Source organism: Hippocampus zosterae, chromosome 11 (assembly GCF_025434085.1).
Source record: "Hippocampus zosterae strain Florida chromosome 11, ASM2543408v3, whole genome shotgun sequence".
Taxonomy (NCBI): Eukaryota; Metazoa; Chordata; class Actinopteri; order Syngnathiformes; family Syngnathidae; genus Hippocampus; species Hippocampus zosterae.
The window spans coordinates 3,583,510-3,601,560 of record NC_067461.1 but is presented as its reverse complement, the minus strand read 5'-3'; the positions used below and the strand labels follow the sequence as shown (position 1 = coordinate 3,601,560).

At 46.3% G+C, this 18,051-nt stretch overlaps 1 protein-coding gene across 2 annotated transcripts; it reads left to right on the top strand.

Annotated features, from left to right (window-relative positions):
* The first annotated feature begins 456 nt into the window (after nucleotides 1–456).
* oprm1 (opioid receptor, mu 1) lies at nucleotides 457–17,873 on the top strand. Of its 2 annotated transcripts, none has more exons than XM_052079777.1 (6): nucleotides 457–814; nucleotides 11,161–11,510; nucleotides 13,187–13,362; nucleotides 14,428–14,606; nucleotides 15,630–15,813; nucleotides 16,305–17,873. In XM_052079777.1, exons 1-6 carry the CDS (start codon nucleotides 567–569, stop codon nucleotides 16,308–16,310), a joined length of 1,143 nt encoding a protein of 380 aa, XP_051935737.1. In that variant the 5' UTR covers nucleotides 457–566; the 3' UTR covers nucleotides 16,311–17,873. The 2 variants fall into 2 exon arrangements, with proteins under 2 accessions (XP_051935737.1, XP_051935736.1); XM_052079776.1 differs by having other exon boundaries at nucleotides 15,630–15,845.
* Nucleotides 17,874–18,051: the final 178 nt, after the last annotated feature.

The following is an 18,051-nucleotide window of genomic DNA, read 5'->3' as shown; positions in this document are numbered from 1 at the left end:
ATGCAAACTCCACACAGGGAGGCCCGAGCTGGAATCGAACCCGGTACCTCTGCACTGTTAAGCCGACGTGCTAACCACTGGACTACCGGGCCACCCTGTTACGCAGATGCTTTGGTTATTATTATCTAATTAGAGGGGACCAGGGAGGGGGGGGTCAAGGGAAACAGTCGCATTTAGCAATGAGAAGCTTTTGCTTTTCCTTTCTCGTGCAATGTATTCGCGTGTACAGCACGTTTTGTTTCAGTGTGATTTCTTCACGTTGTATCACATCAGGAGGGGGGGGAGCCCCCTCCCGCTGACAAAAAAAAAACGAATTAAGGCTGATGATGCACAGGAATTGCGATGGTGAGGAAGAGAAGTCAAGAAAGAGGGAGTAAGCAAAAGGGTGCCAACTCTCTCCTTCTCTCTCTCTATCCCCCCCCCCCCCACCCCCGGTCCCCCCGGTCCCGTACTCCAACTCGCTTCAGTCCGTCGCAGCTTCGACTTCGGAGCGCAAGCACCTTCGTCCGCTTCTTCTTCTGCCTCCTCTCCTTTAAAAAAAAAATCAAATCAAATTTTTAAGAACCATGGAGAGCGTAGAAGGCAACCTCTCGGACGCGGAATACCGGAGCACGATGGCCGCCTTTTACAACAACAGCGGCGGCGGCTTGTGCTCCAACGGCACCGCGTGCGACGGCGAGCGCGCCCCGGGCGGCGAAGCCGACTACGGCGACGCCAACCCGGTCATCATCGCCATCGTCATCACGGCGGTCTACTCCATCGTGAGCGTGGTGGGGCTGGTGGGCAACGTGCTCGTCATGTACATCATCGTCAGGTACGCGCACGCGCGTCGGTTACAACACTAAAAGTGTGCGGGTTTTTTTTTTTTTGTTGTTGTTGTTTTTGTGAGTAAAATCTCGCCGGGAGTTGCGCGCCGATTGGACGCGGGGATGCTGTCACCGTCCTGCCTGCTGGTTGTCGGACCGGCGTGGCGGCGTTTGGCAAACGTGTTGAAATGTCAATAGCTCAAATTGCTCCAAATTCTCAAGCAGACCTCCGCCAAGCTCCAAAAGTCGAACGACCCAAAAGGTCGTACAAGAGCTGCTTCGACCAAAAGCGTCCCAAAACTCGACCTCAGTTCAGCGAGCGAAGCAAAGGGTTTAATTGAGCTTCGTCTTTGGCGAGCATAACCCGATAAAATATGACGCGTGTTGCGAGAGATCAGTTGCAACATTTTGGGACATTTTTTTTTATTTGCTTGTTGCGGGACATTTCGCGCATGACGTCACCGCAGTTCGGTGAGCATGATCAAATCTGGCTAGGTTTTGTAAAAGTTGATTTCGGCGTAATCTTTGCAAGGCCTCACTAGAACTCAGTTCAGCAAGTCTCGTGATGTCACGTGAGAGCTCAGTTCAGTGAGTGTCAACCTGCTTTTTTGGGGGTGAGGGGGGCGGGGTCAAATTTACTCTGAACAAAGACATTTCTTGTACTTCACAAGACCTCACTCAGTCCAGCGGGCATCAACTTGTTTGACTTTTCCTTTGGCTTTTTTTTCAACAACCATAGACCTCTGCTCAGTGAGCCTGTTTTGTTTCATCTGTATTCAAGAGGGAGGATTGTTTTTATTTTATTTGACTTTTTCTGACGAAGCCACAATGCCCGAGCAAGAGCAACTTCTAAGAGACAGACAGCTTGACGGACAAGGTATCAATCATTTGCTGGTCACCGGCAGCATGCAGCCTCATGCTCACCCGTTATATTCAACTTCAGGTGCTTTGCTGAAACCATTTTGGAATATCCAAAAGGGGTAGCCATGCCCTATTTGAGCGTTTATGGTTTCATGCTCCGGGCTAGCAAGTTAGCAGACAGCTTCCGCAATGTCATAAACACACTTCAGCCTGCATGTCCACACACACACACACACACACACACACACACACACACAGACAACCGAGTGCCTTCCCACAACACACTTGAGCGATGGCCTTCTAAAAGTCTTCCTTCCTGATCCATCAGTTGATTCGCTGAGCTTCGCATCAAGACAAAAAACTTCACAAGCTCCGCCTACATCCTTGTGTGTTGCTGTGTCGTGACTTCACAAGCTCCGCCTACATCCTTGTGTGTTGCTGTGTCGTGCCAAGGGCCCAAACATCCAGCGAGGGCACTGTGCGCCCTCTTTAGCTGAAAACGCCTTGCGGGTTTGTTTGCTCTGCATCATGACGCCTCACTTGCATGGCTAAGAAGGGTGAGTGAAGAATTAAAAACAGGAGAGGAAGCGAGCGTGGACCTCCGCCAAGGTATCACTTGCAAATTTCAAGCAACGAGTCTCTGTGGCGCTTTGCAAGCGTAACAAGGTTGAAGCAGATGGTTGCGTCTCTGCAACCGCATTATTTTAATTGGCAAGGTCTATCATGAAGCAGGATTTTAATTTATTTTAGTTACGAAATGCCGCGGAGCAATCTCGTGCGGACTTCGAGGCTTTTAAATCCAGTAAGGAGAACCTAAACATCAGCGCGCACAACACTGTGGAGCAATCACATCCGTCTACAGTGCATATAAAAAGTCTACACCCCCCCCCCCCCTTTGAAAGGCAGATTTTTAATCATTCCAGCATTAACTTGACTTACCTGTACAATGCAATTGGGGGTTTGAGAGGGGGGGAGTATTTTTGAGAGGGGAAGTGTACCCGCTTGTGTCGTCACACCCCTCAAGCACAGTGACACGAAGCGATTGTGAGTCTTTTGAAATTACCGACGCCCAGGGCGTCATCGGCCCCCCGCATTGATTTCCACCGGGCAGAAAATCCCACAGTCCAAAACTTGGACCGACCCATTAGAGTACGCGATTAAGAAAAGGATGCGCCCTAATGTGAGACACAACTTCCATGTCTGACAAGTGGTGTAGCAGCCATTTAGCTAATGGTGCATTGACAGCATTTCCTGAGGATTGGAAAAAAAAAAAAAAAGGAGTCATACGCTCCTCATCCTCACTTTCGCGCTGGAGCTCTCGGATGCAATTTGACCAGTTTAAATAGACACAGGGGAGTGTGAGGAAGGTGTTCTCGTGGCAACCCTTCATAAAGATCGTAAAGAGTAACAACTGCGCTCTCAAATCTTTATCTCCTCGGACTTCTCCTCATGCTTCCTCTCGCGGCCCATCTGGAAATCTTTCATTGAGTGACTGAGAAAAAAAAAAAACTTCAGGGTCTAAAATACAATCACATAACGGCACTATTCAAAACGAAAAAAAAATGGATGCCCACATCAGGGTGAAAAAAATCGAATGGTCACACAACAGTGTGGAGCGATAACATGTTGAAATGTAAAAACTAAAAGCAACAGGACACAATCACATGTCGCAGTACAAGTTTGAATGCGTCCAAGACTGGCAAGACAAAATGTTCCTCTCTGGGGGGTGTTTCCAGGCAGAGGAGGGGGGCAGGGGGGCTACTGTAACTTCTTGGAAATAAGATGACATTTAAATTGCTTGGCTATTCCATTCATAATCCCGTTTGTCTTACTCCCTCCGTGTGTTTGGAACTTTCAAAGTCGCCGTCCCCCGGTCTCACTTCTGCGGAGAGCCGTCGCAATAAACAAAAAAAAAGCGCAGATGTTGGGACGAGACCCAAATTGTCGTGTCGCTACGTTGCTGCCAAAAAGCTCTAATGGGAAGTGCCATTAAGTTGTTGATGCGTCGACCGTGAGCGGGAGATCACATCTCATTTAGCTACATTTTGCTCTCAAAGTAAGTTAGGATCAAAGAAACTTTCCTTTTGTTGTGCCCAGAGACAATTTTTAATTCTTGACTTAACTGCAGACAGTTTCGGGCGTCATGGAATTAATATCAAGTGAAATTGGCTTACATGACAAAATAAAAATGAGCAAGAAGTGAAACAGACCCGGGGGGTGGAGGTGGGAGGGGGTGGGGGGTGGATGCGCATAATCTTGTGGAGCGATCCAAAGTCAAGGGCGAAAACATGCGTCGCACAAAATGGCGGCGCCATGCGACCGGAAGTCGACAGAAAAATACAAATGGACGCACAACACCTCTGTGGAAGTATCGGAGTTCGTGTCTAAAACATGGACGCACACAACGCTGCGGAGCAATCACAATTTGGGGTGTAATTGTATTCCGCAAAGCATGAACAGGTACACACACACACACACACACACACACCGACATGGAATCGCACAAAGACAAAGGCCAAATCATAGATACACACAACATCGTGGAATGAATATGTCCGCACACAAATGCGGAGCGACCACATCGTTCAAGTGTAAAAATGCGGGTGCGCACGACGCTGCGGAGCGATCAGAAGTCAAAGTCGACCAAAACATCCACGTGGACAAACGACGCTGCAGAGCAATCCTCCGTCGCACGGTTTGCAGAGAAGAAATACGGATACGCTCCGTAGTGCTGCGCGATCACGGCGTGAAAATGGATGCGCGCAACGTTGCGGTACGATCGCATCGCACGTCGGAGTCTAAAACAACGTGCACGGTCGCTAATGACCTTGCGGCTCAATCGCCAACCAGAGTCGCACCGCAACGTCTCGTTTTTTTCCTCCGACCTTCTTGTTTGGGGGGTAGTTGCGCGTGTGTGTGTGTGTGTGTGTGTGCGTGTGTGTGTGTCGCGAGATAGGAAGAAGCCTCATCTGTAACCTGCGAGCACGTCGTTCTCGTGAAACAAACCGTCTGAGATCTCGCGGGTCAAGGTGCACAACCTTCGGCGGTTTTCCTCCGCAGGCCGTGGCGAGACGTACTCTTTGTTACCGTGGCAACCAGCAGACAAATTCTTCCCCCCCTGAGAGATTTCCTGTCGGGAACGCTGAGCTAAATTGCCTTCGGTTTTTGTCGAACGACGACAACGCAAAGCTGTGGCTTTTTTTTTTTGTTCTTCGCCGCATTCACGCGGGAAGTAGGAGGGTGTTTATAAAAAAAACGGATCACGGAGCGTTCTTTAATCGGTTGATAATTAGGTCTTTGCTCAATGTCAGGAAGAAGCCGACGGGGAAATGAGGGCGGCTATCGGACGTTTTGGGGGAAATGTCATCGCGGTCCATTGAAAGATTGAAATTCTAAAAGTTTATGTCGAATGGCGGACGAAATAAAAAGTCTTTTCGATGGCAGCGTCTGGTGACTGCTGAACACTTGCCAAATCTCCAGTAATGAGGATGTGCACACTTTTGCAACTTTACCATCTATGTTGTTTTTACACCTCTTTTAAAAATATATCTTTTTCTGATTTAATTGAAGGGATCGACCTTTTTAAAAAAAATAAATAAAAATATTGCTCTACGGAATTCATGAGGCCCTGCGTCGTCTCTGCGTTTTATCGTGTTGACTGCTTTTATGTCGCTAATGAATTGTTTTTGCGGCCTTCGTTCTAAATATGTCGGAGCTTTGCCTGATTTCCAGCACTTTGTATGCCGATGCGGTTGTTTTGAAATGTGCTGAATAAATAAACGTGTTGAAACACAAAGTCACCTTGGGGGGGCCAATAAAATGGCCGCCATAGCCAACTCCCATCAATTTCAGGATGTGCCGCCCTCCGAAGCCGTTTACGAACATCTTTCGTTCAGTTGCTTTTCGAAGATTTTGTTGCCACTACGGATGTTTGCCGAAATGGTGAACTTTGTCGGACTCCCTTTCGAAAGCGGGAGAGAATTTCAGCCTTCACGGACACCGAGATTTGCTTCCGTTGACCGGACGTGTTTTCGGAACATGTGCTCGGAACTGCGCCGTTGTTTCGTGAGTTAGAGCGGGAAGTACAACAATAGCGTTGCTAAGCGACAGAGGGGAAGTTCGCTTCCCGCGGTTCGTCGTACCAAAGGCGTTTCCCATTATTTTGCGGAGGAAAAAAATAAAAATAAAAATCCGATCGTTATAAGGAAGCTTACGTTATACGGGAGCTTGTTATAAGCAAAATCTGCAAATGGAAAAGGGGTGATGCGAAATCGAGAATTTGAAATGGGAACGTTAGCGGGGTACGTCGAAACGAGGTTCAATCCGATTTCATTTTGTCGGAACAAAAAATGGAGGCCGGCCGAGCGTATTTCCACCGATCCGCACGGGTGGGCGGACGATGACGATTGCGTGAGCGTGAGCGCCTTTTCCGGCAGATTGCAATTACATGATAAATGACACTAGCTTAGCGCTAACGCGGCGACAAATAGCTTTTCACAATGCCATCGGGCTCCGGTGCGTGGGACCCTTTTCTAGTCTGCTGAATTTTTCTGATTAGATTCCACAGACCCGGGCTGATTGTACTGGCACGGAACACGCATTCCTTTTCGGTTGCGCTGCTAAATATTGAACTCAATGGAAACCTCCGGGGAGGGGGACGGCTAGCGGCGCGTGTGGATTGTGTTAGCGGCGGGGAGAAAATATCAAAACGGCGGCAGCACACTTTCACACGTTCATGACAAATGATGTTTTGTGCGCTGGATAACAGCAGTCCAGTAGATTAATGGCCAGGCGGCTGCAAGATGTTGTGCTTCAAGGAGCGGCTACGGCTTTGTTGGAATTACAGAAGGGCGGGCAGGCGTGTCGAGATTGTTTTGAAGGCTTCGCGGGGTGGTTTTTGGAAAGGTTCTGGAGGGGCTGCAAAAGCTCAGGAGGTGATTGGAAAAAGGTTCAGTACTTTAGGTTGTGACTGGTGGGGGGGAAGGGGGGGCTTCTCGGTAATGTAATATCATTATGAAGGCTGTATTAGATGTCTATCAAGAGGTGAGTGGTGGTACTACATTTATGAATAAGAAAACCTTTATTTGGCCCATAATGGAGAAATTTGCATTTTAGTTTTACTTCACAACAATGATTAGGTTTTTAATTTTATTCATTTATTATTATTATTTTTTAACATAACAGTTAGGAATGAGGCGGCCCGGTAGTCCAGTGGTTAGCACGTCGGCTTCACAGTGCAGAGGTACCGGGTTCGATTCCAGCTCCAGCCTCCCTGTGTGGAGTTAGCATGTTCTCCCCGGGCCTGCGTGGGTTTTCTCCGGGTGCTCCGGTTTCCTCCCACATTCCAAAAACATGCGTGGCAGGCTGATTGAACACTCTAAATTGTCCCTGGGTGTGAGTGTGAGTGCGAACGGTTGTTCGTTTCTGTGTGCTCTGCGATTGGCTGGCAACCGATTCAGGTTCTCCCCGGGCCTGCGTGGGTTTTCTCCGGGTGCTCCGGTTTCCTCCCACATTCCAAAAAAAACATGCATGGCAGGCTGATTGAACACTCTAAATTGTCCCTGGGTGTGAGTGTGAGTGCGAATGGTTGTTCGTTTCTGTGTGCTCTGCGATTGGCTGGCAACCGATTCAGGTTCTCCCCGGGCCTGCGTGGGTTTTCTCCGGGTGCTCCGGTTTCCTCCCACATTCCAAAAACATGCGTGGTAGGCTGATTGAACACTCTAAATTGTCCCTGGGTGTGAGTGTGAGTGCGAATGGTTGTTCGTTTCTGTGTGCTCTGCGATTGGCTGGCAACCGATTCAGGGTGTCCTCCGCCTACTGCCCGAAGACGGCTGGGATAGGCTCCAGCACCCCCCGCGACCCTAGTGAGGATCAAGCGGCTCGGAAGATGAATGAATGAATGAATTATTATTATTTTTGTGTAAAGTTACTCAAGGTGTTACAAAAGCGGAGGAGGTTTAATAAAAACGTGCATTTTTTTTTTTACTCGATTATTTAATTATGTAATAACACCATTCTGGATTCTTTTTCAAGAGGAAACTGTCAAAACATCAGTGGTCCTACTGCATTTCAGTTTTACTATCTGATAACACAATTGTAAAAAAAAAAAAGAAAAGTTAAGAATGAATAATGGCAGGCTTTTCACCGTTCTGAAGGCTTAAAAGGGGGTGGGGGGCAAAGTCTTCTTTGAAAATGTGAGTGGGTGTACTGCAATTTCGTTTTGCACTCAACGGTGTTTTTTGTTTTTTTTAAACACTGGACAGACAGTAATAGCATGCTTGTTCCGGTCATGCAGGCTTCAAAGGGATTTTTTTGTGATGGTCCTCATAAGTGCTGCAGGAGTTTTTTTTTTTTTTAAATGATGTGACATCACCCAAATGGACACTACAAAGGGAGGTTTATTTGTGCCCTTCCATACCTGTCAAAGGATGAGCAGTTTTGCTGTGCTTTAGTTTCCCGGGAGAGCAGCTGTTTTGTTTTAACCTTTATTTGACTACTCATGGTGAATCGTGACAGGCTTGTCACACAATGGAGGGCTACAATGTAATTTTTTTTTTTTTGGATGGGTCCAAGAATAGTGGGGGTCAGGCACAGTGCCACAATTTGTTCTCTCCCGGGATCAAAGGGAGGCTTGACCGATATGTGGGTGAAGCTGAGGGAAAAAAAATAATAATAATGACTTTGCTTTCTTGAGAGGCTCTCTCGTTTTTCAAATAAGTACGCTACACACTAACGGTGCGTGTATTCAATATGAGGTATGAATTAGCCGGAAGGAAAAGATTTGAACCCTATGTCCAATAATGGTCATTGATTATGTCTTTTTAACCCCTTTCCATGTGTAATGCTCCTTCAGGAGTTGGACCGGGTTCTTTTTTTATTTTCCCCAATAACCTCTACCCCACTGAAAAACGGTTCAGAGAGGTAGCGTGCGCTCCACCTCTCATTAATTTCCTGCCTCGGTTTTCATGAGTGTGGGAGCGTAACTCGTATTTGAGCTTGTGTCACACCATGAGCAAATCCCTCATGCGTTTCTTTTCGCAATATCGTGGCAATACTCAGAACGCCACTGTAGTCGTAATGCAAATTTTTCATCGCATCTCCGCTCGGGGGGTATTCATTTATTAGCAATATGTTTGTTATTGCGGTTTTAGTTTGCCTTGTTAACAAATACCTCAGAGCATTAATATCTTTAGCTCTTGTACTGAATGGCAACAAGATGAACAATAATAGGCTTTAGTGTGCCATTTGGACAGTCGCCCCTAAATTATTTGCTCATTTACTTGTTGTTTTTTGTTTTGAGCCACACACACACACATAGCTCGCCTTTGCGCCTGGCTGAAGAATTAATTCCACACTTGAGGAATCAATAATAAACTGGCTTTCCTCAGTAAATAAGCATTTTCCGGCCACACCAGCTATTCAAGCTGTACGCAGTGCTACATGCACTTTAAACAGCCTCTGCTGCTGTGTTGTGGCACGTGACCGCTAATGACTCCACTTGTAGACTTCTACTTAAGAAAAACACACACATTCAGACTCTCTTTTCCACGGTGAAAGTGGTCAGAGCCCACTTCAGTCAAGGCCAAACGAAGCGGCTTCATACATTAGCTATAAATGCGGCGCGTTAGTTGCGCGCCACAGTATCGACAAAACGGACGCTCACCTGGGCTGTGTAATGGCCACTTGGCGGTCGCCAGCTCCCCGCCACTGCTCCCACACGCCCCACCCCCCTTTTCAATCGCGTGAAAAGTGTGTTTGAAGACTTGTCGGTGGTGAGTGAGTGGAGTGGAGAATGATTTATCTGACGTCACACAACTATTAAATTGCTCGAAACCGATCGCTTCCTTCCTGAAAGAATCCTGAAAAGTCTTTGGGAAGTTTAGTGCAGAGACACAACAAAACCGCACCTAAAACGGAACGGGTAGGCCCACGAGGGTGTTTAAATCAAACACACCTTCTGCCGCTCCGGAACCACAGGACACACTATTGCTTCAGCTAACCGCCCCTGGACCAATAAAGCTGGGAAATAACGAGGCTGGCAAGCTGTCAGCGTTCCGGTTAATTAGAATTTAATGAACAAACATGTCATCATGGATGCTTGTTAAGGGGATTTGGGATTAATGAGGCTATAATAAAAAAAAAACAAGAAGAAGACGACGACGGTGAAGGTTCAATAGTACTCACTCGGTCCGCTGAATTGTCTCACTGTTCGTTTGTACCGTTTTCAATCAATGTGAGTATGCGTCCAAAGATGGAGTGGGGGACGGGGGTGGGGGCCGGGGGGGACACGTTAAAAGGAAGGCTTTGCGGTCAATATTTTGCTTTGAGCACCACTTTGCTTGGCGTCATGGAGCACTATTGGGACATGTTTAATACAGTCAAACAAAGGCCCTTTACTTGGATGCTCTTTGTCCTCCCCCAAGGATGAAAATGTGGCCACAAACAGTTCTTTTTACAAGTGATATTTTTATCCGGTAAACGCTCGAGTGGTTTCGTAGAGCCGTTTATTTTGTTGATATCCTTGAGGTCCACGATGTTGTAGCAAATCAAAATAAATCTTTTTTTTTTTTTGGAAAAAGGGAATTTAACCCCCAAATTTTCTTTACAATATTTTGTTTGCACCCTCGCTAGCCTAAACACGCTATTCTGATTACTATTGCTTTTGCGGAATAGGAATGAAGCAGCAAAATCCACCTGTTTTGATCCATCACGAGGCGGCCATTTTGCCACTTGCTGACGACTGGAAAAGACGTCGCAGTTGCTCGGGGCTCAGGTAACAACCAAACCTGGCTAAGTTTGTAAACGTGACATGACCTATCTTAAGGAATCGGCGGAGCTACGAATGGATAACCGAGCCCTGAGCAACTGAGATGTCATTTTCAGTCAACAGCGAATGGCAAAATGGCCGCCCGCTGAGATGGTTAAAAAAACGAATGGATTCTGCTCACAAATTCATTTTCCACAGATGCAGCATTAATCAGAAGGCTGTGTTTAGACTAGTGGGAGACGCATACAACGTATTAAATAGTGAAGTGTTGAATTTGAAATCTTCCCTCTTAGGCACGTCGCCTCTGAAAGGATACTTTGGGGAGCGTTGCCTTCGCTCTCTCACGTCTTCCAATTTTCACTCTTTCCATTATTTTGTTTAAAAATAATCATGGAATGGAAAGAGAAAGTTCAGCACAACGTGTGCCCTCGCCATTAAAGTTCGGAGATGCGGCAAAGAGAGTTTGAGTGCACTTTAAATTGGAAAGTCCGGCCCATTGTAGCAACAACACAGACGTTGTTTTTCACACAAGTAATGACTTCATTTTGAGGTTGGTGTTTTTCCGTTATACTTTAACTATGTCTTGAGGTTTGGGGTTTTTTTTTCTCCATTTTTTCATCTCATGGAAGCCTCACAGACGAAATGACATGACGAATGTGTGATAATGCAATCCCAATTGCCTGACTCAAACCCTCCGAGAGAGAAAAACGTTTTTTTTTCGGGCAGGTACACCAAAATGAAGACAGCCACCAACATCTACATCTTCAACCTCGCCCTGGCCGACGCGCTGGTCACCAGTACGCTGCCCTTCCAGAGCGTCAACTACCTGATGGGCACATGGCCCTTTGGCGACATCCTGTGCAAGATGGTCATGTCCATCGACTACTACAACATGTTCACGTCCATCTTTACGCTCACCACTATGAGCATCGACCGCTACGTGGCCGTGTGCCACCCGGTCAAGGCTCTGGATTTCCGAACGCCGCGCAACGCCAAGATCGTCAACGTCTGCAACTGGATCCTGTCGTCCGCCATCGGCCTGCCGGTCATGTTCATGGCCTCCACCGTCGTCACTCGTGAGTCTGACAACACGTTCGTCTTGAATACGTTCTCCTTTCAAACTCAGCCTACCGCGAGACGGTGCCGAGCGGGACACCACGCTTGGCGATTATCCCGATGAGCGAGTCAATCCGAAGCATGCGGGTTTTAACGTGTCATCTGTGAAGATTTCCATGCCTAATGTGTGTCGAAATCTCCCGCTGGCCTTTTGCTCCAACTTCTGCTGCGACAGGATAACGCTTGGCGAATTTAATTGGCCCTTTTCTCTCCATTACCTCCGCTGTTAAGGCGACAATGCCAGCGACTCGTATAAATGAGTCACAGGGAAGCCTTTCAGCGGAGAATAGCTAGTAAATAGTGCTCCTTTGGAAAAAGGACCCCGAGCATACCCGCTGGAGTGTTCATTACACTTTAATTTGCTTGAATTATGTCGATGTGGATGGAAGTCGCCGCGCTTTTGGAGCTTATTCTTAATAAGAGCGCGTCGTTGTGACGTTGTTAGCCATCGCATCATCGTGTTTACATGTTACGCAGGCTGCTTTTTGGATTAGCCGGCAAAAAAACAACAGAAGGACAAACACGGGACACGCGGCGGCGGCGCTGACAAAATGGCTGCCGTTGCGTTATGACGGGCGGCGACAAAACGCTCGGAGGTATTTGTGAAGAATAATAACGGGATGGTGCCACTAACTCACGATATCACTTTTCCAAGGACAATTCCGAGGAGGCCGATAAATATTTGGAGCCACTGTTCATAATATAATCGGCATGAACATTTCTAACCCTTTCGGGGACAGCAGTTACTACAGTGGACGGTTTATCGTGTTATCAGGTGACAGGGCGCATGAAAGGGTTAATAAAGAATAACACAAATGTTGATTGAATAGATTTGCAAATTTTGTTTTCTCAGACAAAAAGCACTTTTTTTTTTTTTTTTTTTTTTTTTTACCAGAACCAAAAGTCTGCTTCGCGACCAAGCTCACGTTGCGAACTGCACGTTTACAAGGGGAGGTTTGGATTTTTTTTTGGGAAAAAATAATATGTATTTTTTTTAAAAACCTGCTCATCGAAATGCGACATTTTTCTCATTTTTCAGATCGTATCAATAATTTTCCTTGAAACATATGCCTTTTTTTCAGTAAAATCAAGAAATAATTCACCACGAAACAAATTATTATTAAATAATATGACAATTCTTCTAGGATTATATTTTTGGGCGGGAGGAGGGGGGGATGTCATAATACATTAATTGAACTTCATCCATCCATTTTCTGGACCGCTAAATCCTCACTAGGGTCGCGGGGGTCGCTGGAGCCTATCCCAGCCGTCTTCGGGCAGTAGGCGGGGGACACCCTGAATCGGTCGCCAGCCAATCGCAGATTAATTGAACTTTTATCATGAAATGTGACTGTATTGTCATGACTCGATAGTGATTTTTTTTTTGGTCATCCTTATACAGTATTTTCCGAAAAAAAAGTTTTACCTCCTCAAATCAGACTTTTTCATCTTGACTTTATCTTTGCCATCAGACAATTTTGTTCTTTCTCTCGGGAAGTATGAGTTTTTGTCTGTGGGGTACAAAAATGCCAACTCTGACCCTGAAAAAAAAGTACAACTTTTTATCTCAAAACACAACATCGTTTTTAACCTTGTGATGTGGCATTTCCGCCCCGTAATTTCCCCCCGCGCACAGCCTCGAGCATCGTGGATTGCAAGCTGATCTTCCCGCAGCCGTCGTGGTACTGGGACATCTTGCTGAAGATCTGCGTCTTCATCTTCGCCTTCATCATGCCCGTGCTCATCATCACCGTCTGCTACGGCCTGATGGTCCTGCGCCTCAAAAGCGTGCGCATTCTGTCGGGCTCGCAGGTGAACCGTCGTCTGCTTTTGAATCTTCGGTTCCTTTCCGTCACACTAATGAGAGGGCATTAGAATGCATCGCGTCAACTCCAGTCCCGATTGATTTTTCCCCTCGGAGTCGAAAAGTTGCGAGCTCCATTGATTCATCTCCCGAGAAAAAAAAATAAAAAATAGCATCGCAGCCGGATCGAATCAATTGCGGCTCAATGCGGTGACCGACTTGTACCGATTTCATAAATCGATCACCCTGTGAGTCATTTTGCTGTCCATCCATCCATCCATCTTCTACCGCTTATCCGGGGCCGGGTCGCGGGGGCAACAGCTTTAGCAGGGAAGCCCAGACTTCCCTCTCCCTAGCTACTTCTTCCAGCTCTCCCCGGGGGATCCCGAGTCGTTCCCAGGCCAGCTGGGTGACATAGTCTCTCCAGCGTGTCCTGGGTCTTCCTCGGGGTCTCCTCCCGGTGGGACATGCCCGGAACACCTCACCGTGGAGGCGCTCAGGAGGCATCCGAATCAGATGCCCAAGCCACCTCATCTGGCTGTGCATTGTGCATTCCTTTCCATTACAGACCCCTGAGCGTCATGATCTTGGAAGAGGACTGTTCGTACGTTTACAAGGAGTTTGAAGACATGGTGGCCACTCGGTGCACCTGCCGCTAAAACCAACAAACAAACCCCGCATTCTCACCGGTTTCAAAATGATAACATTACCGCAACCTTTTGCCGCAATATTCAAAGATGTTCTGACCAGGCTCCGTGATTTCATCAGTGGTTAAAATCATTGTGCATAGGAGATGTTTGTCCTGGAGCAGGTGTGTTTACTTAAACAATGTATTTTAACATTGGGAAAGTAAGTTAAGCAAAATGATGCCCGAGGTGGCTTGGGCATCATTTTGCAGTGATCATGCAAATCAAAAATGCAATGTTGGGGAAAGATGGAAGGGCGAACAGCAATGTAGCAAATGGGAAATGAATCCTTTCAGTGGTGCGCAATGTCATCAGGGTGCATGAAGGCTGTTAAAAGTGAGCTAATTGTCATGGTATGGGGGTGGGGGCGGGGGTGGGGGGTCCTAGGAGAAGGACAGGAATCTTCGTCGCATCACGCGCATGGTGCTGGTGGTGGTGTCCGTCTTCATCGTGTGTTGGACGCCCATCCACATCTTCGTCATCATCATCGCCCTGATCAACATCTCCAGCTCCACCCTGCAGACCGTCACCTGGCATTTCTGCATCGCCCTGGGCTACACCAACAGGTACTCGAAGCAAAGCCGACGAGAAGCGCGAAAAGTGGCGACCAGTCGAGAGACGCGTGCTCTGCATTATAGCGGCAATGTTGTGATGGACTTAATTTTCTGAAGAAACAAAAACTTTGTTCAAGGAAGCGCATGATATGTTGTTTGGTGCTCGATTTTGACAGATGTATTTTAATAAAAGCTTTGCTCAAGAGAGTGCGTGACATAAGATAAGATAAGATATCCTTTATTCGTCCCACACTGGGGAAATTTACAGCCTCCAGCAGCAAGAATGTATGTAGAAAGAAGAAACGAGACAGAGGGAAAAAAAACAACAACAAACATCTTTCAATTAAATACAATATGAACACAAATGGATAAATCACAGTACTATTTACAATTTTCCTTCACATCATTTAACATGCTACGCGTGTTAGCTCCCCACATATTGTTCTTCACCAATGTAGTCATGGATCGTTTTTTTCCTCTCATTTTTAACAATGACAGTGCATGATATGCATTGTTTGAGACAATATAGTGATGGAATTATTTCTTTTTCATATTTCTCGTCACGACTGTGCATGATTTGCTACTTGCTGTTCGGTATTCGTGGTCTTATTTTGAAAAAATGTTTTTTTTTTTTTTTAAAGAGAGTGCATGATATGCTGCTAAGTGGTAATAGCCGAATTTTATTGCAAACCGAAACTCACGACACTGCTTACATTTTGCAAAGCTTTTGTCCAAGCGAGTGTATGATATCTTGCTTGGCACGATGTCGTCATGACATTTATTTTTCACCATAATAGTTGCTTGATGATATGTTTTCTATTTTTGGGTGACCTTTAAAAAAAATATATATATATTTTTTGTTTTTTCCAGAAAGTGCCTATTATTTTTGCATATTTTGATTCAAGCCAGTGCATGATATGCCGTTTTCGCTGTTATTACTAAGCTCTTTAATTTGAGCACGGTCTTAATTTCTTCACGACAGATGATCTATTGCTCGCCGTTCTGTACTGATGGGTTGATGTTGCACGTTTACAGCAGTCTGAACCCGGTGCTTTACGGCTATCTGGACGAGAACTTCAAGCGCTGCTTCCGCGAGTTCTGCTCATCGGGGCCTTCGCTACTGGAGATGCAGAACTCCACTCGGGTGGGCGCGGTCGGCCGCAAGGCGCCCCAGCGTGAGCCCAACAGTGCGCAGACGGGAGACAGGTCCAATCAGCAGGTATGGTGGGGACAGTGAAGCTCCCCCTACAGGTTAAAAAAGGCACAATTGACCTGGAAACTACCATGATAAATCAAATAGACGTGCGGCGATAATATAGCGAAGGAGGCTAATTAAGCTAATTCAATTAAAGCCAAAGAAGGGCATCAATCACAAATGTGAAAGTCGCAAGTATGTTTGAAGTTTTAATTTTAAAGTTTTAACACACTCCTAAGTTACTGTCCTAAAGTAAATCGAGTCCCGCGCACAGCTAGCACCGATGCTAATGCTAGAACAACGTGACTGGTATCCTGACTGATCCACAACTTTGATAACACCACTAAAGTAGCAGATGCAATGTTGCCAGAGCTATGAAAGACGCACCACTGACGTAGCCACATTTTGTGGAGGGGGGGGGGGAACGACGACCGACCGCGCTGTTACTTTAAGTTACTTCAAACCGGCATCCATTTTGTGTCCAAACCGGCATCCATTTTGTGTCCCTCGGGCAGGTATGACTAGCCGTGGAGGAGTCGTCCGTCGACTCTCGCTGTTGCGGTGGCGACGCCAACGACGACCTCAACTCGGAAGTCACACAAGTCACCACGGGGCTCTAATAACTCACGCACGCTGACACGCGCATATTAACGCACCGACACACGGATTGAGATTCAAAATGTTGCGAGTCGGCAAATGGCGCGGGGAGACCAATTGGAAACAGAAAGGGGGGGTGCGGCATGGACAAAGAATTGTACATACAAAGATGCTGACCATTATTATTATTTTTTTTTTTTTTACGCCTGCTCTTCATCGGATTTGTAATAGACTGCAGACCTCAGCCAAGGCCAAACGTGTATCAGGCAATACTGTATCAATCTAATTCTCAAAATAATGTCTACAATGAGAAACGATCAGTTGAAAACCACTTGATGAACCGGGCCAGGAACATACCAAACCCCCAGTTAAGGACCAGACAACATCAAATCAAGAACCATGTCGGAAGCCATGCCAAGAACAAGTCACAGTTGTTTTTTTGCCACTACCAGTGCAGCTTTTGGCCTACTCGTACGATCTTAAGCCGGATATGAAGGACGTGGATAAAATGCTCCAATGGTTTCCCCACAATTGCGGTTTAGCTACTAGAAGGACATCCCACATGACTGGTTGCTACATGGACCTTCAAATGCTGATCGAGTAAACGCTCAATTGATTGACATTGTTCTGCTGTACCTAATGTTATGTCCCTGTGGAACTTTCTGTGGCATTTTCGACTCGTTTCTGAAAGCCCGAATTGCCACATGCTAATTTCCCTGCTGCTCGTTTGTTTGCACGGTGGCAGCTTTGATGGTGTGTTTTTTTTTCTCTCTGTTGCACACTCACACACACACACCCACAGAGACACAAAGCGTTACGTTTCCAACCTGTGCTTGGACTGTGACGACAGACAAGCTCTGCAAGTCGTCTCTGGACCGAAAAGGGGAAACAGGGGGGTTGACCAAGTGTGTTTATGATACGGTAAGCCCGCTGCTGCCGCATGAGTGTGTTTGCATACTTTTAACGACACCGGCCTGTGTCTGTGTGTGTGTGTGTGTTCCGGCCGGCGGCTCACGACGGAGGCTCACTTGATGCATTTGCCACACGGGAATGTGTGTTGTTCGTACTGCGGCTGCATTGGTGTCTGTCGTACGCTTTCTTGTTTCTTCACTGCCTGGCCGACAGCAAAATGTGGATAGATGGGCGTTCTGCGTGGAACCATATTTGGTAAGCAAGGCAAATCAAAGTGTAAAACACGCCAAATGCTGAAATGTGTAACCCTAACCCCAGTTTAGAGGTCTAATTTGAAACCCAAACTGGATATTGAAAGTCTACGTTTGGGTTCAAGACTTCATTTAAAACACGAACACTGGAATTTGAAAACTGAATCTTGTTTTGAAACCCAAACGCCTGCCAGGAATCTACAGGACTGTAATCCCTCGTTTATCGCGCGGATAACAGTACTAAGTGAAATCCGTGATGTAGTTATCTTGTTTTTGTTTTTTTTACTATACACATGCAATACAATACTGTACACCAAAGACAACCTTTTTTCAGGACTAAGCATTAATCCTTATATATATTACGGTGTATATATATAACCTTTTTTTGTCATGGAGAAAAGAAAAAGAGCAAATAATGAGCAGATTTTTGTAGGTTGTTGTCTCTGTGGTAAAGTGAAGAAACAAAAAAACAAATTATTGTTCAATAGTCAGATATTCTGCC

Coding starts and splice junctions, on each gene's coding strand:
- oprm1 (XM_052079776.1), top strand. CDS start 567: ATGGAGAGCGTAGAAGGCAACCTCTCGGACGCGGAATACCGGAGCACG. Junction 815..11,160: donor GTCATGTACATCATCGTCAG/GTACGCGCACGC, acceptor TTTTTCGGGCAG/GTACACCAAAATGAAGACAG. Junction 14,607..15,629: donor GCCCTGGGCTACACCAACAG/GTACTCGAAGCA, acceptor GCACGTTTACAG/CAGTCTGAACCCGGTGCTTT.